At 37.2% G+C, this 25303-nt stretch overlaps 1 protein-coding gene across 1 annotated transcript in view; it reads left to right on the forward strand.

The window, feature by feature from the left end:
* The window catches only part of NCKAP5 (NCK associated protein 5), a 392253-nt gene that overhangs the window by 262319 nt on the left and 104631 nt on the right, over positions 1–25303 (forward strand). The window contains 1 exon segment of the mRNA XM_054208458.1: positions 2459–2608. Within this exon segment, the coding sequence (XP_054064433.1) occupies positions 2459–2608 (150 nt within the window).

Genomic DNA, 25303 nt, shown 5'->3' on the forward strand with positions numbered 1-25303 from the left:
TCCTCTTGCAGCTCGCTCGCTCTCTCGCTGCCTCTTCCTGCCTCCTCCCAGCAGGCAGCTGCCTTTCATATTAGCAGATTTTTCACTCTTAAGAGGATTCTGTTGTTCCAAAAGCCTTTGTCATCCTCCCTCTTACTTGACTTGACTTTAAACACAAAGGGTGTTTAGAAGCACCTATTTTCTTTGCTTTCTTGAGTGTGGATTTTCCACTCCACCCTTTCTGTATGTCACCCAGGTAGAACTGGTTAAAGTGACGGGACAGTGCCCTCAGCAAATTGCAAGCCTAAGGACAATTTCTCAGGTTAGTAATTTTTTCCTCTGTTCTGTAGCTTTTCCGGGTAGATGACACATCAGGGACCTTTTTAGCCCATGCCTGAAACACTGAAACAAATTTATTGTTACTCAGTAATAAACAAGTTTCAAAAATATGTGAGCTGTACTTAAACACTGGAGCAGAGGTAACATTAGTAATTATCTTGAGGTGTTCTAGTGGACATCATAGTAAAACAGGGTGTGTATTCTTGATTATGCCACTAGCGTGTAAAGTTCATCAAATTTTGTAACTAGAAGATGAATGGGCTACTTCTTCAGGCATCTGGGATTTACTCTGTGAAAAGTTGCATTAGGCCCCGTTCTGTGATGAAATGTCATAACCTATGCTTTCTTCTACCTGTCCTTTGAATTTTGTCCTCTAGTTTGAGCAGGAAAGGTGCAGATGTTTATATTTTCTTTCATTGTTGGCCACATCTATGTGATGTCACATTCTCTTCTAAAAGTGATTGTTTGTGTTTGAATTACATCAAAGAGGTACCTTAGTCAATTATTTTTTTTTCCCGAGTTCATCAAAGTGTTTTATGCCAATGCACTCGTCAGGGCAACTTGAAGGGAAAATGGTTTAATGGCTCTTCTACAGATGCTTGATTGTTGCACCAGTGAGTAGTGAGCGAGAAAAAAAAAACAACAAAAAAAAGAAAAAACCCCAGATGCCCACAAACTACTGTATTTATGGTTCCTTTGTGATCAGGATAGCACTGATGCTGGCCACGTGAGGGACTGGCTCTTTGACATCTATGTTTTGAGGCTCAGAAAGAGATTTGTGCCTCATGGTTTGTTTAAGAGTATTCAGTGATTAAGGCCATGGCTTATAAAATTGATTCTTGATTAAAGTTTTAACATAGTAATAGTCAATTTCTAAGCTAGTTAATATTTTAAAAAGACATTGTTAGAAATGTGATTTACAGTGCTGATTTTTAATTCAGTTGTGTTTATGGGTTTTAAGATAATGTCTTACTGTTAACTCTCGAAGAGTTATATTTGCATAGTTACTCAAGCTGGATCAGTTCTTCATGAAAATACATATTTTTATGCTTAGAGTTTGCATTCTGTAGTAGTTACAGGAAATACATCTCACTTGTAGACTAACCCAAAGATCATGAAGTATGTGCCTTTGTATATAAGAATTATCAAAAAGGCACACAAAGAAAACTAAATGCTCATTAAAGCACTTTTCTAGATTTGTGCTGACATCCATTATTTAATGATGATTTACCTCAAATTTTCCATTCTTAATCTTCTCATTAGTTGTCACACTGCATCTGCTTATACAGTTACAGAACATGGTTTACAAGGTAGACTGTCCACTTTGTGTTGCACTCAGATGATAATTCACTCCGTACATCTGTGTAGTTCTCTTTTTACCCCTTATGCCTGCCTTGTTGTTTTGAGCAATATTTTACATTGCCTGCTTGTGGTCTTGATGTTTCGCTTGCTCTGTCTCATTCTCTCTCTCAACACGGAACTTGGACACATAATTAATGGAGTTAGTAGGATTCACTGTTCAGTCCTATGATTTTTATAGACCTCTTGTAAAACTCAGCAGCCATAGTCCACTCAGCAGCAGCAGCTAATAATAACCCAAACTGACTGACTTGTAATAGACTGGGGCACTTCTGAAAATTTTGCTGTCAGTTTGATTCTCTCCAGTTATATATTAGTGTGGGTCTTAAATCAGTATTCAGTTGGTAGCTTGGTTCTCAGCCCATTATTTAGTATTTCAAATATTAGCTCTAGATGAAGAAAGGTGAAATACATTAGGCATGAACATATGTTAGCTTTTCCTCAATAAATTGCTTTATATCTCAGTGGCAAAATGCTTCCATTGAAATCTGGTAGGCTCAATTTTCATTGCAACTTCTGTGCAAGAAGAATACACAAGTTATTTTATTAAAAAGATTATGAGTTCCACTTCTAAAAAATCTTAAGTAGATGTAGCAGTTAAGTTGTGCATATCAGCATGTTTCATAGACCCTTCATGACTCCACTTATTTAATACTGTAATCGTGTACGTAGCAACTTGCTCGGTGTTTTTTTCATACATATACATGGGAGATTTGAAGATATTTGCATAGTTAACTTAATTTCCGCCTTGGAGTAATGACATTTTAAAAAATCATTTCAGGAAAAGCTGTCAGAAGACAGTAGGAAATGTAAAGAAGGCATGGAAAAAATTCACACGCCAGCAGATGAAGATTCAAGAAGTGAGAGCAGCAGCACTGAAGAGGAAAAAGAAAAGACGAAATTGCTATTGGAGCGTTTAAAAGCTTTGGAGGTAAGAAGTACAACGGTTTCACACATAAAAAGACCACTCTGCTCCTTGCCTCATTCATTTATTGGCACTGAATCACCCTGTAGTATAAATCTAATCTTTCACACTTCACCTGTACTCGTGTTATGGGGTATTTTTTTAATGATTCATTTACCAAGGATGAACAAGAAGCTTAGTCTTAGAACCTCTGAAAGGATCGCTCTCTAATGCTGAGAATAGATATCTTTAAAAATAACTTCATGTATTATTTTAATTTAGCTTAGACTATTTAATAAGAAAAATTGGTTTTATTGGTTTTGTTTCAATTATTAATATTCTAAGACTAATATAGGTGGTTTAACAACTGTCATAAACCCAGTGTTGCTTCATTGTAGTTTATTGCTCAGCTTTTAATTGCTGGACTGCTTGCTGGAAGACTCAGCTCACGTCTTTTTACTGTAAGACTGTGGAAAATCAATTTCCTTGTAGACCACATGGAGAACTGCACCTATATTTTGAGTGCATTTCTGGAAAAATAGGATGTACAAAACAGTGCACCTTGTGGTACTTCCTAACTAGAGGAAAAGTTTTAAAGTTTTGTTAGGCAATCATGGACAAGGTGCAGGTAAGACTGTAGCTGCTATGTGTATGGACTCATTTGTGCTCCTTCATAGAAGCATGAGTTTCAATGTGTATCAAAAAATAAGGCTGTGCATATTTTAATATAATTTTGAACTAGTACAAAGGCATATTTTTAAATTATCAAGTGTTTCCTCCATTCTCTTCCGTTCAAGTATCTATGCAGTGTTAAATGTATGGATAAATGAATGCCTTAGAATGATCTTAGTGGCATTTTTCCCATGTAGGGTCTTGGTAAACACAGACTTCATCGCTGGGCCTATACATTTTTGGTTAAGTGTGAAAGTTCTTTCGCGTCATGATTTTTATTTTGAGTTGTACTCTGATCAAGTGAAAACTCTGTATTTTTTTTCTTGAGGACCTTGTTAAAAGTAAAACATGAACAGTTACAGGCATGTCTGGATCTAAATACAGAATCTGCAATCTGAAAGGTATAGGCAGTGTCTCAGATTTTTCTTTCCTTTAAAATCTTAGGCCATTTGTAAAACAAACGCATTTAATATTAATTAACTCTAATTTTGCCCTGGGAAAAAAAACACATGATACTAAATTTTTGAGGCCCATAAAACTGATAAATGTGCAGTTTACTATAGTCTTGCTTTCTCTATCTATGGAGAATGACTTTAGGTTCCTTGTGGTTTTTTATTTCCAACTATGCATGACTTGTGTTTGCATCACCTTATTCTTAATCAGTCTGAATGACAGTTGAAGTTCTTTAAATCCTCAGTTGATAGGAAGTTGTTCAATAATGTCACAACCTTTATCAGTTGTGGCAAATTGCCCAGATACATAACGTGATGTTATGGACAAACAGAGTCTCGTTCTGGAAGGTCAGTGAATAGGTCTTCTTACTGATGTCAGTGTTGTGCAGTGGCTTGTCCAAAAACAAGTAATAGGGAATGCCAGTACTTCAAGAATTAATCTACGTAAGTAGTCTAAGGAGCTATCGAAGTAGAAAGATGAACTGCAGGGCCAGCATTAATTGTGGCCCAAGATAATTGAAACAAAGTGTTGTTAATTTTGTGTTGTTTAATGTTATATATTCTCGCCCTTGATTTTTCTCTTGAAGAATATAAATTGTAATGTCAAAGACTATTGCTAATTAGTTAAAAGACATACTTTTTTAAAGTTATATGCAATTAGCAGTTCTAATCCTTTACTGGTTGCAGAGTAATTATTCTAAATACTTTATTAGTTTATATAGAAAAGAACAAAAAATTGCTGTTTGTTAGCTCCCATGCTGTGGGTGCAGAATGTTTAATCTTACTTTACATGATTAGATGTTACTGTATCATACACAATTAATAAAATCAGCAAGGCTAATAAAGTACTTTCTAAAGTTGGTCCTCCGTCTGTGCACTGCAGAATCTGAGGACTGCCTATGAACTGAACCTAGTAGAAGTACTAGTCAAAATAAGGAACCTAAGCCATTAATGCCTATTAATATAATTTCATGAATATTAGCACTTTTAAGACATCTTTTTATATCTCTTCGCATTAGTTTGTTTTTTACTCAAGTGTAGCTCATGACAAGGTGTAGCCTAGTCTGTTAGACCACTGTAAAAATATTCCATCCTTCCTGCCTGCCTGTATTCATTGTCCTGTTGCTAGAGTGAGCTTCTCTTGAAATGAGGGGACTATATGTATGTACATACATGTATATAAATGTATACTACAGTGTATACATCTTAGGGAAAAGTTTTGAGAAAGTGGTGTAATGGTTTTATTATGTAAACGTTCAGATTCAGGGGTAAGTTTTTTTCTGGTTAATAGCTTCTATTGACTGGTCCCATTAAAACAGAGAGTTGGATAAGTCCAAGCTAAGTTTCAAGTGAATGAAGTACCAAAAGAGAAATTCTATCCATCAGCACAGGGATAAATGGTAGTAGCCAGTACATATTCAGTGTAATAGCTTATTTACTGTCTTTTCTTTTGAATATGGATATGGGAAAAACATTCCTGCTCCATACATGAAATAAATTGTTTCTACCCTTACTGGAGTACTGGCATGGTAGATATGAGGTGAGTGGTGGTTTTCTTGAGGAATTTCTGTCAATGTGAGGAAAACGGTAGTCATCTTCAACTGTTAGATATGGACCAGCAAATTATGAAATCTAAGTGTAAAAAAAAGGGATGAAACTTCATTTTCACAGAAAACTTTTGTTAAGTGGTTTCCATATCAGTCGAGTTGTGTTTACCATTTCTGTTTTTTTTTTTCTTATACTTGGGTGTTGTCAAATGTATTGCCAAACAAATTTCTGTAATGCTTTTTAGGTTTTATTAACTTCTGCTTAAAGTAGAAATTTTCTCACTGAACAATACAAATCAGTATAATAAAGTTTCTTTGTAGTCAGCCCAAGTGAAAGCTATCGTGTACTTTGATAAGAAATATATATAAGTATTCTCCCACTGCACCCTTTACCTATAATCTTTTTACATCCTTTATCGTTTACAGCGAATTCTATTTCCACTCTACTGACTGATAAATACCATACGTTTCTAATCAAATGAAACAGATAACAAATAACAAATGGTTCATACCGTCTCGTATCCCATTTTATGTAGTTGAAATTAATTGTGATTTCCTGGATATCAAAACTCCTTTGTGCCTTCAGCATTTTTAGTTGGCTGCTCTTGAAATGCCACTTAATTTACTTCAGCAGTTATGATCAAATGCCTTCTAACTCTTACAAAGCAAAAAAAAAAAAAAATTCTCTGATAACTTCTCTGTGTATTTGGATTGCTGCAAAAAATGAAATATTAATGAAGTATGGTGAATAACATATCAACTCCTTTGTGGAATTTCATTTTTTTAGCCCGTTTTCATCACACCAGAAGAATTGCAATTATTTTTTTTTTAAATGGTAGTCAGAAACATAGAAAAAATATAATTAATTCTGAATGTACATCAACCCCTATACAGCAATTTCAGGTATATGTAGGTATATGCACAATTACAGTAAAACAATAATGTTGTATCTCCAAAGGAATATGCATTAAGTTAAGAAAATTTTCACAAAACCTTAATTTGCGCTTCTGGGTGTGTTAGATGTTATACGGACTCTCATTGCGAGATTGTATACTATTTCTTGTTTCCAGCTAGAACAGTTTACAAAGTCACAGTGCACAGTGGAAAGCCTTGAGAATATTCTGCATTTGAAAAACAGTGTCTGTAAAGGCCTCAAGACTGTCCCAGGGCTTTATTATCCAATATGGAGCTCTGGGCTCTCTGCCCCAATTTAGCCTTAAATGACTGAAATACAGGCTGCCCGAGCACCTGCATAATTGCAAGTGAATTAAACTGATATACCGAGTTAGTGTCAGTCTTAATCTAAACATGTCTGTAAAAGCTATAGTTACTTTGATTTTAAAAATTTAATCAGTGATAAATACTGTGTCAGCTTTGAAGGCTTATTAAAGTCTGTCATTTGCACAGACATTTATGCGTTGAGGATAATTCAGTATGAATTAACTATGTCTGACTTTATGAAATGTTACAGCTCTCCCGGACTTCCTTCTTTGCAACAGCAGTAGTGAAACTTTCTTAGAAAGTATTTGCTTTTGGTTGATTATGAAGAAGGTAAGTTGACTGGGATTGTTCCAAACTAAATGACCAAAGAGTACTTAATGAAGGTTGTTTTGGACAATGCTCTGCTTTGCTAATAAAAAAAAAGGTATCTGTGAGATACAAAAGTCTTTTTTTATGGTGTTATGTCCTTTCACATGGTGCGTGTCCTCTCAATTCCTCAAAAAGAAAGGGGGGTATGAGCAGGTATTGTATGAAGACTCAAGAAGACTGGATTCAGTTCCCATCTCAGCTGCAGATTTCCTGCATCCTGTACAGTCTGTTTCATCTATTTGTGCTTTCGTACCGCATCTGTAGGCCGGTAAAGAGCTAGAATGTGGCATGCGGTCAAATACCTTGGGAAGCTGGCTGGCTTCCTCTGGCTTCTTCCATCTGAATGTATTCTTACACTTTGACTCAAAGACATGGAACTGGAAACAACTCAGAGGAGGGGGCTGTAATGCTCTGATTTAGTCTGGTAGGGTAACATGTTTTACACAGGAAACAAAGAGGAAAACACATTACAGAAAAGGTGGAGTTTAGATGTGTCTGTCCAGCTCTTAGGTGCTGAGTTACCACATATAAGGAACATCTGAACTGTAGATCCTATATCCACTCTGCAGGAAAAAAGAATATGAATTGCCCCTGCTCACTCCAGCCCTCTCTCTGTGCTGCTTCCCCTGTGAAGGCAGGCACAGGATTGGCTTCTTATCTGCATTTCTGACGAGCCCACAGCCCTTCCTCCCAGAGATCCCTAAGGTCGTTCACGTAAGCAGGTGTGCTCCTTCCTGTGAGGCCTGTGAGTAGATCTGTGTGGCAGGAGTCGGCTTGTACGCTGCATCATATGGTGCAGCATGCTTGTCTTATGGCAAGCTGTCTATGTGTTACGGGATGAGTAGTGCCTGCATTTAGGATAGAACATCATATATTTTCCTGGCACCTATTCTGTTTCATGGCTGTATGCGCATGTGTCATTTGATCACACACAGTCCCATTCCACTCCCCTCTGTTAGATGGGCAGCGCACCATCATCTTGTTATGGGGAAATCATGAGTTCTGGTTATGTGCAGGCAGTTCCCACTCTTCGGAAGAGATGTTTTGCCCACTTTAGCCCATGATGGCACACAACAAACGCCTTGCTAAAAACACAGTATTAACAGTCAAATTAAAATAAACAATGTTCAACAAGGAAGTGGTTCCCCTGGTTTGCTGAGTAGCCCCCTTCCCTCACAGAAGTTCTGCAATGAGCACGAGTTCCATTGGCCTCAAAAAATAATGATTGAAGGCTGCTCACAACCTTGCATTTTTCACCAAATAGCAAGCCACTGGGGTAACATTAAATTGTAACCTTGAAGTTATCTAGTGAAAAGCCTAATTCACGTGTGAAAATCTCATTGCTTGCGGGTGAGTGAGGCTCAATGAAAGTTTCAGTAAACTAAGCTGCAGTAGAAGCAGTATCTGCTAGGGAAGAGCCGCGAAACCACTCTAATTTTAATTATAGAATTTTGCCCTCTTGCCCTTTGCAGTTCATCGTAGAAAGATGTGTTTTGTTTTAATAAATTGAGCTTTGGGGGGAAACTCACTCAGGATAATAAGCTAAATGTTCAAATATATTAGAGGGGTAATTTCCCTTGTATCATCACCATTAAACAAATGAGGAAGTATGTCAAGTATTTCCCATATTATGTTTTTACTACCCTGCAGAGGAAGAAAGGCATGATATCAATGAACTATAAAAAAGATAAAAAAGAAATACGAGAAGGGTATGTATTTCCTTTGAGTGGATTGAGAAGATAACTTTATTTTGAGTGGGGTGCTGGTGGTTTTGTTTTGCTTTTGCATTATTTTCCTATTTTCCCTCTTTTAATTCCTCATTTTCCATGTACTACAATGTAAAATTATAAGAAAATTAATAATCATATTAAGAAACATACAGTATGCAGAGGAAAAGAGCTTGAGTTTCTAAAATAACTGTGAAGAAAAACTTTTTTCTTACTGAAAGTCAGCTGCTTCACTTTGGTTTCTGGGAAATTGGAATCACTTTACTTAGATGCATAGAAAAATAATGAAACTTTTAAATATTTTGTAGCAATGTTCTAAATATTTTGTAGCAACCAGTCTTGTTCCAGCCAATGCATTTAATCTGATTCAGCCAAAAGCCTCTTCTTAGCTCAGTGCCTTGGCCATCCACATAACTAGATTCATTATGCTGATCAGTCACCAAAGGCCAACCTACTTAATCCTAATTACTGGATTATTTTACTTTTAAATCTTTTCAGTAGGAGACTTTTATAATTAGTTTTCTGAAATGTGCCTAAGAACTCTTTTTTTTTTTTATAGCCAAGGATCAGACGATGAGGCAGGGAAGGTCTTATTTCCAAACTTATCCAGTGGCTGATAATGAATCAGCATTGACTTGCGTCACCGGTTTCAAAAACAGCCCAGTTTATTCCAGCCCTTTGCTGGTAATAATATTGGCAAACTGTTTTAGCTTCCCAATAGCTGAGTAAATTTTAAATTAAAACCAAACAAGTACTATCAAGCTGAATGTATTCTATAATCTGTTGATGCTTGAACTCTTCTACTGTAGGTGTTCAGGGGCTCAGTTGTTCCTAGTCTTTGAGGAGCAGATCTCATGGCTGCTACATGCTTCTCCGTGTGCTCTTGGGTGCTTTCCTTTTTGCCAGCTGTCCTCACCCACTCCTGCTGCAGTCTTTAAATGCAGCTCCTTCCCAGATGATTGTACCCTCCCTTCTGCCAGCTCATGCCCTCCTGCTGTTTACATCTTCCACTTCGTCTTTTCTGTCCATCCTACATGCTGCCCATGAGTGCATGAAACGGCATTCTCCATAGCTGGCAATGAAACTGAATAGCTTTCAGTGGTCGGTGCACCTCATCAGTTGGGATGTTAATAGCAATTATATGTTCATATAGAAAAGGAAGACTAATAGAAACCTCTTCTGGGTAGAGAGTTAAATTCAGTTAGTATGTGATGAGTATTTAAGAGAAGAGAATATGCTTCTTGCACACATGTAGAATATTGAGGATCTTGAAGGACTTTCTTGTTTTCACTCTCCTTTTAAACTTTTTTTTCTAAGCCAGTCAAAATTCATGGCAAATTCTTTTTTGGCATGCAAAAATCAAGATGATCTAGTAGGGACATGAATTTACCCAGGGATGTTGAAAATAGCTTTGTCCACTAGATGTAGGAAGAACAGTTCAGATTTTCTCTCTTTTTCATTGTCGTAACTATTTGCTGCATCTATTTGCCGCTATCATTAGGGAGAGACTGCTGGTCCACCGTTCCACCAAACAGTTCCATCTCCTGAAATGGGAGAGTGCCTTAATATAAATAAGTCTGTACATTAAGTCATTGCCTCCATGACTGGTGGAAGAGGCATGGAGGAGGCCATGCATATCTGCATTTTTATGAATATTCAGTTCAATGAAAACTTAAAATACTTGGTTTCTAAAATCAGCCGTGGTGCCTCCTGGGAATTTTAGTCTGAGTAACAGATGGTATTGTTTTCTTTTCTAACTAAGTCTAGGGAAAAAAAAGAATATTGAATCGCATCTCCTGTGAAGCACCACAACAGCGGTTCAGAAGTTAAATGTTTTGGGTCACAACATGCAGAGCTTCTGAGTTTTTGGCACATGTTGAAAAGGTAAAAACTTTCAGATCAACTCTGCTTTCTACTATGAGATACCCACAAAGCAGTAGCGTGTCAAAATTTGCTAATTCTGTGAAGTGCTCAATAGGATATGCTCTGACTCATGTTCCTGTTCTGTTAACTTTTAAAACTGTGCTTAATTGTTTTAAGTGTGACATTATGTCATATCGCATCAACTACTTGTATAAAGGGAATTTTGCTGGGTGTCAGAATTTTTCTCCTTTAGCCTGATCATGCAGTCAATTTAGATTTCAATAAAAGCTACTAGCTTTCTAGCATCAGATATTTCAGTGCTCTTATCGCACACATCAATCTATCCAAGTGAGGGACAAGGCACATTGGAAAGGCAGAGTTCCTGATTTGTACCTTCTCAAGGTAGAATGACATAAAATATCCTTTTCTAGGGCAGTCAATCCATCATCTTCCAGGTGGAAGAAACATTTCTTACATGCAATTTTTAATTCACATTGATATTTTAGTCAGGATACTGTTTAAAAGATCCTTTAGTTTACCTATACTGTCGATTTTTTGCCTAAACTACGTGCATACTGTTGTGAAAATTATAGGTGAACTATAGGATACTCAAGATAGTAAAATGAGCTCTGGAAAAATAAGGAGAACATAGATAAGCATTTATTGTTCATTTTAGCACAACCAAATGTAATTTCATATATTTAATGTAAAAGCAGATTATAAATTCGGGTTTTTTTCTGTGATATTACAAATTTCAGTACGACTCTCTTCTTACAGTTATGTACGACAGGGAAATCTCTGGTAGTTACTTGGCTGACATAACAAACACTCTTTAAATAGTTCAAAGTATTGAATACGGCTACAAGAAGAATGATTTGGTGCCAGAAGGTCTGAGAAATAGGTGTAGTCAGTGAAGAAAAGGTAAGTCACGGAAGTCAAGGAAAATCATCTTGGTTTTATTAAACCTGTCAAATTTTCTCTATTGAAATAAATGTTAACCATGTTCTGCAAAAAGTCCTTGCTAGGTTGCAGTGGAGGAATCCAATATTTCAGTGTGACTTTTATAATTTAAATAATGATAGTTTTTCAGTGCCCTTCTTGCTGTGTGTAGTACCTCCTTGCACGTAATCAGTAGATAATGTAACTTACCTTTTTTAGCAATCAGGCATGTGGTGCAATTGAAAATTCACTCTCCTCGCTGAATGAAATGAGATTTTCCAACACTATGTTATAGATCTAGGTGACTGTGTTTATCCCAACACATCTATCATTTCAGAGGGTGAGACTCAGTATGTTTTTAAAATAGTTCCTATCAGGTATGCACTCTGGGCCCGGTTCTACACAAGCACTTTCTGTGAGCCTTCTCATTGCTCACAGTGGCACTTCTTCCAGAGGAAAGATTCTGTGACAGAGATTTTAGAATCATGCCTTATATTTTTAATTTACATACTAATGCATGCAATTTCACTGACAGTAATGACAGTTGTATAGTTCATAAACTAAATGAAGTGCTGCAGTTCATGTCCAATTAACATTATTAAGAAAATGCTGGTATTCTGTGGACATTCTCTGCTGGCTGTATAGGAAATTCCAATTAATTTACCTGAGCTGTTAGAACTGAATCCCTTACAACTCTTACATAGCAAAATAACATATCTTGTTTCATTTCTCTTTACTGGTCTTGGAAAATGACGAAACAGTAATGAGATCTGTGTGGTGGTGCACTTTTTCTTAATTTGATAGTGATTTCCTTTTTGTTCGTCTTGTAGAAATACAGAATTGGAGATCATAGCTGGATTCTGGGCAGGTATAGTTACATTCACATTACTAGAATTACTGGAGCTGTGCTGACTTCTAGCATATAAGGGTCTTGGCTCCTGTGGTGGCCATATGTTGCACTACACGTGTGAAATCTGTATGATTAACATACTCATGAAATTCAATATTCACTGGCTTTATTATGCAGCCACTTTAATAGTCCACAGCAGAAAATACTCAAACGATTATTTTTAAGTCTGCATAATCTGTCATGGTGACAAGCAAAGATTTTAAGGTTAGTTATAAACATATAAAGAGAACAGGTAAATCAAATGTGGAATAGTCTGACTTTGGTCCATTAAAAGTGACTGATTTTTGCTGATGGTTCCTTAGATATCTGATTACTCACTAATTATTTAATTTCAGTGTATCATCAAAACAGCTATATATGGGTACAATATAACCTTATATGCATGGACACGTATACCCACACACACACATACATGTTTTAATGTACATTTGTCTGGTTAAGATCTGCAGGACTATTAAATGCCAAGTAGAACAAGAGGTGTTTTTTTCATAGAACAGCCTTTTTTCTTTCCCTATTTTTTTTTTTAAATTATAATTTTTCACATATCGCCCATCCCTGACAGTTGTAAGTTGCCTTTCCCCATATGAGGACAGGGAGATCCACCATTCTGTTTCATCTCAAGTTGAGCACCTTTCCTCTGCTTCCCACATCAAACAGCTAAAACAGGGTCTCTGCCCCAGGATGGCCTCTGTTCTGCCGTTCACCTGTGCAGGTGGAGAAATGATCAGGTTGCCTGTCAGGGCTCTCCAGTTGCATCTGGGATATACAGGTGCATAATGCCATCTAGAGGGCTGAGTTTCTTCCCTTCCCACAGGAATACCTGTGGTCTCTGACAGCCTTCCATCACATGTGGTGACAGTGCTCATTCATCTTTGCCATTCATGCATTTTCCTATTCCTCTTCTGGTTGGCATGCACTCATACAAGGCCAAAGCTGGGAAATTATTTTGGAGAAAAGAAACACTCAGTTAGTAATTACAGCTGTTTCCCTTCAGTAAGCCTGCGGGTTTCCTTGTCTTCAATCAGTCAAATGGTCTGTTCCTCCAGAATAATCCTTCTGATTTTAAATGCTCTGTGTCTTAATGTTTAAGTTCTTTAGGAAAAAGTTATTTTAAAAAGAGGAAGCAAGTAAGACCTAGGTTTGTCATTCAGCTTTTTGGTAAACTGTAAGAAAGAGAGTACTTATAAATTGGTTACTCTGCTAGACAAAGTCCTCTGTAAAGTTATTGCAGCAATGGTTTCAGCTCAGCTGAAGAAATGGGTCTGAGGATTGTGCATTATGTGATACTCTTGTGCGTTTAGATGGAAGAATCTAAAATCTTTTCTTGTATTGCATCTCTTCTGATGAAATACTTGGTTAGCATTTCTCTTAACAGTTTATAGTAAGTTGGAAATGATCAGAGTGAAATCAGAATGATTTTCAGTGAAAAGGTTACATGGCTGAAACCACTGAAGTTTCTCCTTACTTGCCTCCTAATAGCTCCTTTTTTTCCTTCTTCTAAACGTTATGGAGCTTGCTTCTTTAGACTGTAGACGTTCCAGAGAAAAGCCTGTTGCCTCCTCCTTGATAATTTCCTTCAGTCCTATATTGCATTTCATAACATTATACTTTAACTGCTATTACCAGTAATGGCAGTTGTAATATTATTTTTCTTAAATAAGCAATGAATTTTCTTTCTGTAACCTTAAATCTGATCTTCATCATCACAAAAACAATTTAGTTAGACATTGTAGTGTCTCCCCAGTGCCATGCAGAGGTAGCCGTTCTGTTCATTCATGTATTAATTTGATTAAATTAAGATAGGATGAGTGAAACAGAGAAGTAGGCCATTACAAGCTTCATAAACAATATAGCCTTTTTATATAGTGCCCTGCCATGCAAGGTAGTTCAGGTAGCAGAAGCAGTGTAGCTGCATGGCATAGTGTTCATTTGGACTAATTGACTCTTCTTGAAAACCGGGGTATTATCCCAGTGGAATAATGCATTAGCAACCTGAGCCAGCTTTAGTGGATCTTCGCAGAGCTGCTTGGTGCAGTGTTGACATAACTTCACTGCTAAGGAAACAGCTTGTGTCTTCCTTTTGGCTTCTCTTGGTGTGGCAGATTATAATTTTTTTTCCATTCCAGTGGTGGTCGTCTTTGTACTCTTTTTATCAAATATTTTGTCCTTCACAGTGACCCTGGGGTAACTATTCAAAATTTTACCCAATTAGATGGGTAAAACGAGGTATTCTTAGTTGATTGTAAAAAAAGAACTTGCTAGTATAGACAAAACCTGTATTTTTCCCAGTGAAATTTAATAGAAATAAGAGGTGAGAACTTCTCATGTTTTTAAGCAACTGATTTGCCCTGGTAGTGACCTCTGCCAGGCAGGAATATTTCCCAATTGCAGGCCAATCTGACAGAGCAGTAATGTGATCGATCCTAGGTATATATTACATTGCACAGTATTTCATACATTGATTTATTTTTGTTCTTCACGGTTTCCCGTTAGGCAAACTGACTAATCACTGATACTGCTCTTAAACAGCAGCTTGGAATGAGATAACAGCAACGTTTCCTCATGTTTGGTAATAGTGTTAGCGTATTTGGCTATTAAATTTGGACATGTGAATGTGGGTGCATTCCCAGTGGCTGCACTTGAGTTGTGCTCACTTATGTGTGAAGTGAATTTGGCTCGTTATGGAGATCAGAGCCAGGCTGTGGGGCTGCTGCTGCTGCTGCGCTTTTCATGCCTGAGCTTCTTACTGGAGCACCACTGAACCCATCAACTTTGATTTAATCTATGTTCCATGTGACACACTTATTGTCATCCAAAGCCTGTTCTTCTAAGAACTTCTACAGTACTGCTACATTCTCCCAAAGTGTGTAGTCTAAGGCTTTTCGTAAACCTCCTAGGGAGGTAATTTACCAACAAATATAAGTAGAAAGAACAAAATCTGAGATAAATTTTATATGCCGAAGAGCAAGGTTATGTAAAGAATGGGAAAGTATTTAGTGTTGCACAGTAACAATAGTATATAATAAAAGTAGAATTTCTTTTCCATGTAGGTGGCTTTAATGTATATTTTTTCTGTACAGTTTCGTATTTTCTATTTTCATAAAGTGCAAAGCTGTAAAATTATCCAGTTAAAAATTGCCTCTGGCACATCTCTGTTGTGTGTAGGAAAAAGCCTTCCCAACAGCCTTGTCTTTTATTTTGGTGTTACGGGCTACGTTCTTATCCTGGCCGTTGACTTCCTTAGGCCTATCCTGATTAATTTAGGTTCTGAAGATAGCCTGTTGTAATTATATGTCTGTCTGAGCAAGCAGCGCAGTGTAACAGGAGCACATCCTCAAGAGCCAGGCTCTTCGTGCTAAGGACCTGAGGTCCACATTGTATACATTTCGGCGAGTTTACTTTGGCTGAGCTCTAGTTAAGCCCAGCAGCAGTTGGAGTTCCTTTTCCAATGTTATGTAAAAGAAATCCAGTCCTTTGGTTCCAAGGCTACACCGAGGTGTGAAGTGTAGCCTGGTCTGTGCGATTAGCAGAAAAATAACTTGAGAAGGACATTCACTGCTCCTCCAAGCCATAAAGCTGATGTAGGTGCACCTGATGCCAGCCAGCACAATAGGAGAAATTTCATATGACTAGTTAGGATAACATTCGGGTACTGACACACATTAGACAGTTTCTAAAGGATCCTTATCCCTCTACATCCATCTTCTCTGAAGTGAGCACAGTCTGCAGGGCAGAAAAGGCAGACACGACTCCAAACTGTTGAAGCTTTTAGAAGAGACAGAATTTGGGGTGTGGGTTGTTGTTTGTTTGAGCAAAATACAATTACTCTGCAAATTCACTATTCCACTCTAAAAGATTAAAAATGAAATGAATCAGAACTTTTAATTTAGCAAATGTCAGTGCAGAAATCAACCTACCGCATATTGCTGCGTGGAGTGAGGGGCATTGTTTGCTACTTACTGTGCCTATAAAAACAAAAGAGAAAAATGTTCAGAGCTTTCAGGAGAAGAAAGGTGATGTTTGCAAATAGAGTTTTATTTCAGTTAGCAAGAAATGAACAGTAATTTTGTGTTTCGTTTATTAGAAGTTAGCTATTGGCTACAAAACAATTGCTGCATGTTACATGGCATTTGATCCTGTTCGTAATACGGTGCACCAATACCTGTTCTGCTTCGCTTTGCTTCACAACTCCTTAGCTGGAAGGGAGAGAAATAACTGAAGCCATCAAAAGAAGTTCATTTTGAAATACCTGGGGCTGCTGACTCATGGGTGACTTCTGATGAAGAAAGGGAAATTGCAGGAAACATTGCCTTCAGAAATAACTCAATGCTCCCGTGTAGTTAAAAACAGAGAAACTTGTTATAAATTTATGTTATGAATTGTGAAACAGTGCACATTAATAGCTTATTGTGGTGGAAACCTTTTAACTCCAAGTCTTTAAAAGAATAAAGTAAAATGATTCATTATAGGAGAAGGAAAATAATATATTATATATTTTACTATGTCTAAAAATATTTTGTGACAATATCAATTATAACATCATGTAATACCTTAAATCTATTGCATATTATAGCAAAGAAAAGTCACTCTTTTTCTCAGAATTCAAATAAAAATTAGCTCAAAGGATATTTTTAAAAAGAAAAACCAGTTTTGTATTTTTTTCCATTTCATAAAAAGTCATATGTGTTTCTTTGGAGAAGAAAAAAAATCAGGTTTTCCCACTTAAAGAATCATTGGTAACAGAGAACTGATACGAGTTTCCCACACAGCCAGTGAACGTGACATTTAAGCATATAGGATCAGTGTTTTCCAGGCTGTCAGTTTAAATCACTTTATTTAGTAATTATTTTTGGTTGAACTAAATGAAGAAACTTAGGATAAATAATTGGGGGGAAAGTATTTCTTGATAAAAATTCAGCATTCGCTTTCTCTGAAGACAGAGCAAAACATCTGTTGTTTTGCCTTCCAGTGAGAGCCAAAACAACTGGTTATGGGAGACAATTAATAGTATTGTTGATTATACATTAAAAGACACACAGGGAAAAAAGACAGAAAGTTTTGAATCTTCTCTTTCTATCATCAACCACAAACACACTCAATTCCTCAGTTTCCTGGGGGAGGGAAGTGGGTGAGTGAGGAGGAGGTTGGTGTTGGTGTTCCTTGAAGCTACTGCCAAATTTAGCTCCAAATTTGAACTGTTTACTATCATTTAATAGCGGCCCTTCAGTTCACATGCATTGAGCAGTTATGGCATTAGGGCTATTTTTTGCATTGACCTATGAAATTATATTTCATGTTCATTCCAATGGTATTAGAAAAAAATATATAAAAGCCACTTTAAAGGAGAAGAGCTGCTCTTGATAGGTAGAATTTCTAGAAATTAAAAGAAAAAAATTCCTCTATATACATAAGTGTAATCCTTGGCTTCCTGGCACTTGATTTCAAGGTTTTCTACTTAATTGCATTACCTATGATTTTTAATTTATCTAATTTTAATGAAAAATAAGTCACAATTTGTTTTAATTTGTTAGATTCTAAAATTACATTCTATTCCTGAATTCAGTATTTTAGTGTGACCTGCCAAAATTTCTAAAGGTAAATTAAGTTAGCTAAAAGGAACAGCTAAATTCTTGAATTTCAGCTTTTACAGAAAAATGAGCTTAAGGCCTTTGTGACTTATTCCTATACTTAGATATTGAGGTGTGTCCTGTAAAGACAAACTGTTTGTCTCTGGGGCTTCTTTTTCCACACCCGCTTCCCAGTGCCATGAATCGGTAGTAGTGTTGCCTGTATTTACTGTGAATATCTCATCCAGACAAGTGAAGAAAATAAGAAATGGGTTCTGTTGGAATAAAGTTGCCCAAAGATTAATTGTCATACATAGATCTGAAATGCCCTATTTTTTTCAAACTCTGCATTAGATTAACCTTGAAGTTGAGTATGCTACTCAGGAAGATAGGGATAATGGAGTCACAGAAGGTAGAAAACTGTCGGTGTGTCAGTAACCTCATGGTCAAAATTGCAAAGGTTTGAAGGATAACTCATTTAAAGTAAATTCTGAAGTTGCTTTTCTTATTGTTTGAAAAACTGTCCTGAATGCATATGAGTTTTCCTCAAGATCTGAATTTTAAAAAAGAAAAAAACCCTTCTGTTTTGTGACTAGGCAAGTGAATTTTTTAAGTGGTTGCCATATGCATCATTTCAGAAGGACCCAAAGCCCTGGAAGTGTTTGTACAGGTTTCTATGTCACTTCTAAATTTAATCAAAATCTTTTGCAAAATATTTTCTTTGGAAATGGCTGCACTGAAAAGATTTTTATTGAGCTTCAGTGTTGGATGTATAGATAGCAAATGGTTTTCAACTATTCTTTACTAATTTCAAAGAATTAGTATTTCAAAGAATTAGAATTTTCCCTGAAGAGTTTGGGCTTTTTGCAAGAAAAATTGAACAAATGCGTCTGAGCAAATATGATATGATTAATTCATATAAGAGTTTTCAATGCAAAGATGTTTATGTATGTGTTAAATACAAGATGATATTAAACACAAAATGCCCTTTAAGATTAATCAGGTCCACACCGCTTGCCTTTATCTGCCTGTGTTAATTGTAGGAATCTTAGTTTCACTTACAATTTCAGGATCTCATACTTTTTTCATGGACCAGGGATTTTATTTTTAGTTCTTTGATAGAGGAAATAACTGCCCGTTAATATTTCATGGGAAAGCACAGTAAGTCTGTCAGAGTGAAATGCTCTCAGTTCTTAAGGGAGAACAGTTCCATAAGGGAACAAATCACTTAATACAAGAGAAAAAAACAAAAAAGAACGAGATGGAACAGCTGCATCTGATTCACAGTTTGCAAGGGGAGGGATTACCAAGTGTAAATATTGGAAAATCAGAAAACAAACAAATTTCACGACACGCATGCACTCTTTCTTGCATGAGCATTCAGTCTGATGTCTTACATTTGTGTGATGGCATCGGGGCCCGTACACGATGTGAGCCTGAGTGCACTCTCCTAGGGAGACACCCTGTGCTGTGACCACAGTGAAGGACTTCCAGCGTTCCTCCTTCTTGACTGCCCAAGCCAGTGTTGCTGTATGACAGGATTGGCATCAGATGGCTTCATGGGTCTGCCTGACTGTGAGTGAGAGAACTTTCTCTCGTCTGGCATTTTACCTCTCATTAATAGCAGCTGCTTCTCTTTAGGCGGCCGAGGAGTATTGTTTATGGGAGATGAGTGCCTTGGTCTCTGTGCGGAGCAATGCATCGCACTGAGACACGCAGCTCAGCACTTTGTTCAGAGGATGAGCGATAAAAAACAGGAGTCCTGCTGGGACTTCTGGTTTTCCATGCTCGTACTTCTATGCTTTATCAAGTGTATATGCATTATATAGACCATCGTGTGTATGTCTTTAACATCAGGAAATACACACAGCTTTATGCTGCCTGTCTCTACGTACTTAGATCTCTTTTAATCCTTGTCCTCAAAAAATGTTTTATATGTGATCATTTGGAAGAATTTTGGAGAAAAAAAGGCATCTTTCATAATTTTAACCTATTTGTTCAAAGGCCTGTATTGACAGTGGATATATTGTAAGTCTATTATATTTTCTGTAAATAATGGTAGAATTTGCTGTGTTCTGCGATTTGCGTGAAGGTAAACATACAAAGCTATTATTGATGTATCTGTTAGTAGCCTAGATACTTATTTGCTGGAAGATAAGCCTGGGCTTATAATGCAGTCTGTTTTGCTAGATCAGTTCCTAACCTTCTCTTCAAAATGTCAGCTCCAGACATTTCTGTGGTGTCAGAAAGGAAAATGTTGAAGGTTTTAAAGACTCGTCATTCTTAACTACTTTAGAGTCAACTGAAATAAAACCGGCAAATATTACCATTCTTGAACCAGTTAAAAATTTCTGGCCTCAACTTCTGAAAAATAATAAAAAAGTAAAGGTGTTTCCCAGAGGAATTCCCAGGAATATGAGGTTTATTTTTAGGAGACAGTCTCATTAGCAGTGTGTGAATCATATTTGTGTGTGGCTTGTTTGATTGAACTCCTGAAGTTCATATATTTATCCAATATAAGTAGATTTGAAGGATTAAATTCTAGTTATCCCCTTCTTTCAAGAAGGAGGCTTCATCATTTAGGTTGAACATTCATTGTTTCTTCTCATGGGAACGGGGAAGCACTCGACAGACCCGAGAAGAGCTCTGTGGTTATGAGCCCAGTATGGGACCCTGGGTGGGGGTCCCTTCCTGCAATCTGCTGCAGATAAACAAGCGAGTTCTGTTTTCTGATCTCCGGCAGCAGGAAATCTGTACAATTTTGAAAGCTGTTACATAGCTTCCGGTGTAAATTCATGTTTAAATACATGAATCAGCTCATCAATAATTTGTAAAATATCATATGCAGCTGCACAGGCCTTGGGCTGCTTTTTGTTAGGAGCAAGTAAGCCCAAGTTTTTACGTAATGTTAAGTGGTTAGCTTTCTGACGTTGAATAAATATCTTCTGATTTCTAGCATACATTAGAAGAAGAAGGTTATACTGCTGTCTGGGAGGCTACAAACCCATTTTCTTGGTATCACAGCTATAGCATAGCATGGCCTGTGAGACAGACTGCTTATGACAACTTGTTCTAATGTCACTGTGGTTTTATGTTAGTAAAGAATTAAAAAACGTATTATTGAAATTTCGAATTGCAAGAATGAGGCCTAACAGTACTGCCCAGTAAGGTTTAATATGGCCTTTTTATAAACAGAATTATAATTAACACTTGTATTGTTCGGTATTTTATTATTTAACATCACATATGTGTCGCTTTTATGTGATTTGTGAATTGAACATTGTCTGAGTGTTTCAGATAAAACGTGTCAAATGCTTTAAGTGTGGTTAAAGAGAATAGGCTATTTTATCATGCTAAAAATAAGAAAATGATGCAACTGAGAAGGCTAAGGGCCTATTTGTTTTGAAGCAAGGTTGAGAAGCCTGGCTGTCATCATGTCACTAATTTGTCCTTTTGGGTTTTTTCCCCATCTCCTTGAGCTGGAAGAAATAGTTAAGACTGGGACATTTGAAAAAGCATACAGTAATACTTTGTGAAGTATTAGTCTGCTAAGTTCCCTGCTTATTTCATGAGTAGCTAGCATTCTCCAGTCTTGGTTACTGTCCTGGGGCCAGGGCACCAGGGAGCAGAGCTGTAGCACATGGGCTGCAGTTCAGCAGGGAGGCGCTCCATGGTTGCCCCAGTGTTCCTCTACTGTGGAAAGGGTAAAGCAGAAGGTGGAAGCATCCAAATGTTGACAGGCAGGTCATGAGGTGCAGTTCCCATTGTACTCCTAGCAAAGAGCTGTCTATAGCAATATAAAAGGCACTGGAAAGTGGCCAGTGGAAATGCTTTTATAGTGCTAGAATTAAAATAAGGCTTTTGTTGCTATAATTGTGTTGATTTAAAAACATTAATGTAATTTTCAGTACTTCTAACCAACATTAACTATGCTGTTAAACTTCTCTCTGACAATTTGTTGGACAAATTTTTTGTGTAACATGGACAGAATAATACAAAGAGTTTCCTGTGACCAAAGATAGGGAGATGGTTCTAGTGATAGACGCTACCTAGAAGAGCAGCTTACTAAAAAAAATGCCATAAGGACCTAAGGAAGGATTGCAACAACACTGCTTCTTACTTTACCAACAGCAGGCTTTGATCTAGGTTTTGACCTCTCATGTGCACCGTATAGAGCTGTGACCACAAAAATATACAAAATCAGAGGCTGAAAGCAGGTAAAAATTGCTGAGCACATTTGAAGTGCTTGGACAGCTATTAATACACTGCACAGGGCATGACAAATGAGTGTCTGTGTAAATCAATAACGCTTTCTATAAACGGACAAATGGTTTAGTATGAATAACAAAGAAGTGCACATGGTAACTGGTGTTGTAGCATTCTGTCAGGGATTTTAAAGTTCACTGTCATAACTTTGTTTCTCTTGACCTTTATTGATGATACCTTCAAAGCATGTTGAGCCGCTAACTTGACATACAACCTTTAGACCTTCATCTCCTGCCCATGGCAGGGGGGGTGGACTAGATGATCTTTAAAGGTCCCTTCTGATCCAAACCATTCTATGATTCTATGATCTCCTTTTCCCTTTGTGGAAAATACATACTACTCTCCTCTTTCGTGTCTCTTCCTCCTCCCATCCTTTTGTTTTTTCTCAACTCTACAATGGTTGAGTAAGGAAAACTGTTGTATGTGCTTCTCTTTTATTTGTGTCTTCTAGTAGAAAATTCAGTGTTTTAATTCATTTCATTGTGGTCATAAAAGTGTAGAGGATTGTCTGTTGAAGACCTCCTAATAGGTACATGAAATAATTCCTCTCTTAAAGACCCCAGTGCACCAAATATATCTTAATTCATAAATCGTTGGAACAGGCTAGCTAGATAACAAAATGTTGTTGTTCCTGTTCTCTTGACTTAATAAATCAAGGCACAGAAAGGTAAGGTTTAAACTTTTTGAAAAACACTTAAATCCAAATCTTATTTTCAAACATGATTTAGGTGCTTCAGTTCGCTCTTTCAAGAAGCACACGGAAATGGCTTTTGCAGGATGTTAAGTGAAAATTGTCCTCTCAATTTCCACTTAGAGAGGCAAATCTGGAGGAGACATGGACATCTCATGACATTCTCAGAAATGAGAATGTGTCTGCCACTTCTACCAAAGAGAGGTACATGTTGAACAAAGTATAGTTAGCAGACAGTCCTTAACTGCTTGTAATAATCCTCTCTAAAATTGTTAAAAACAAAGAGGAGAGAATGAAGAATTCATCCTAAATGTCTATATCAATGTAAGAATATGTTTATTTAGTGTATATTTATTTCAGCTATTTGTAGTCTGCTGCTGTTATTCAGCTGAAAGGTGCTATGATCTATGAGTGTAGGTGAGGACTGAGCCTCCCAAAAAATCTCACATTTGGCACAATGAGACTGGTGGGAGATCTCGTGCCTTGACCATGTAAACCTAGAAAAAAAGGCTGCGAACTGGAAAGGAGCAGAGCACTTTTTGGCTCATAGCCTGCTGATAATGAATGGTTTTGGGGAGACACCCTTTCCCTCTGTTTTGGGGCGAGGGTGTGGGGTGGCTTATATTTATTTTTTTTTCCTATGACACAAAAAAGCTGTAGTGTCTGTTGTTGTTCATTAACAAAAATGAAAATATGACCACAATACAGATATATTTGAGATGCATTTTAGACTTCAGGTGAAGATGCATTTTCACAAGGATTTAAAGTTTAGGTGGTTGCACTGCCTGAGTGGATGCTTCCTGTGTTTTGGTGTTAAGGGTATCCTAAAGTTAATTAGCATGACCATTTTAGAATTGTTTTTAAGAACTGTAATTAATTGGCCTGCGTTTACTGATCCAGTATGTAACACATTTACAGAAACATGAAAAAGGCTAAGGCTGCCATCTGTCTCCTTGTTTCTTCTATAGCTTAATGAACAACAAATCATCATGAACCAAGGAACTTCCTCTTGCCCCGAAGAAATTTTAAGGAAAGATTGTGTATTGTGAAACAAATAGGGTTTATTTTGTTGCATCTGTCTTGTGTCTACATTCATGGGAAATAAATAGCAGATTCTTATTGACTTCAGCAGGAGCAGGACTAAACCTCAGTCCATCAGGTGTGTAGCCTGTCTGTTACTAGCCTTGAAAGAAACTGTGCAAACAGCTGCCTACAGGAGAAAATATAGAGTGTTCTTCAACATCTCTGAAGGAGAGAGAAAGCTCTTAGCTGAACTAAAGGTACTCTTCTTCATTACTAGAGCTATGTTTTCCATCCTGAGAAAGGGATTAAAATCAGAGTTGACGACGTCTCTCGTACTGATTGTGTCTTAGCAATGGTATCAATACAAGTCAACCTCTGGTTTATATAAAGTAGTCTGAAGTTTTCACTTTCCAATGGATTTTCCATAAACTCAGTCTCACAATTCAGAGCAAAATTGTCTCTAATTTAGGCAGTTGAAGGCTGAAATCTTTAAATTTTCCAATGTTTGGAGAGACTTTTGCGCAAAATACTTTCTTTCAAATTAAAACTAGGAAGTACCTCTGTTTTGACATTTTAGGATCCTTGAATCTATAATGATCCAAAAGCATCATGGCAAGTTGTTTAATGGTACCATTTAATGGTAAGTTATGCCACAGTTATTTTTGGCTGACTGAATGGTGCTGTGCTTTGAGAGCAGACCCCCCAGGTAAAGCCATGCTTGCCTGTAGGCGCTGGTGGCAGGCATTGAATGTGGCTTGTCTGCAGCAGTTTGCTGGGATGCATCACTTTTAGTGTTTGTGAGGCTGAGGGACAGAGATGGCTTATTTCTGTGTGTAACATAAAATATACATGAATTCCTAGAGGACAGCTATACCTAAAACTAGAAATCACTATACAAATCAGTTGATATCTGAGTACTGCTCTCAGTAATCTAGTCTTTTTTCCTGCGTAGTCCCCTGCTAGGTTATATACAGGAGAAGTGACTGCTACCACTGCCTCTGGATGCCTGCAAGTGAGCAATAGCTTTCAGGCTGTGAGAAGCGTGGGCTTCTTATTGCACTTTAGCCTAATGTAAGTATGGCCTGAAAAGAAAAATTAAAATAAAATGTAATAGTGGTTTCCTCTAAGGAGACCTACTTTGCTTAACTGGCAAAAGATGCCTAGAGTATGCAATACTGGAGGTAGGCAGATTCCTCTGAGCAAAAATTGATCGGACTTTCAATAACATAAAAACCCAGAGGTTTCTGTTAAATAAATGAAGGTTTGGATTAGGAGGCAGGGTTTTGAGACCACGAGTGCTATTACAAATTTTCCAAATGAATACTTTTGGGCGAGTGAGGATTATTATCAAGTATTCAGTTGCAATATAGAGTGATTTAGTATATCAAGTACTGGTTTTCCCATGTTGTGGGAACTGGCGCAGGATCTTAAGCAAGGGCAGTCAAGTGTTCCCTTCTAGTCCAGTCCTCATTACA

The sequence above is a fragment of the Rissa tridactyla genome, chromosome 7, assembly GCF_028500815.1.
Source record: "Rissa tridactyla isolate bRisTri1 chromosome 7, bRisTri1.patW.cur.20221130, whole genome shotgun sequence".
In the NCBI taxonomy this organism is placed as follows: domain Eukaryota; kingdom Metazoa; phylum Chordata; class Aves; order Charadriiformes; family Laridae; genus Rissa; species Rissa tridactyla.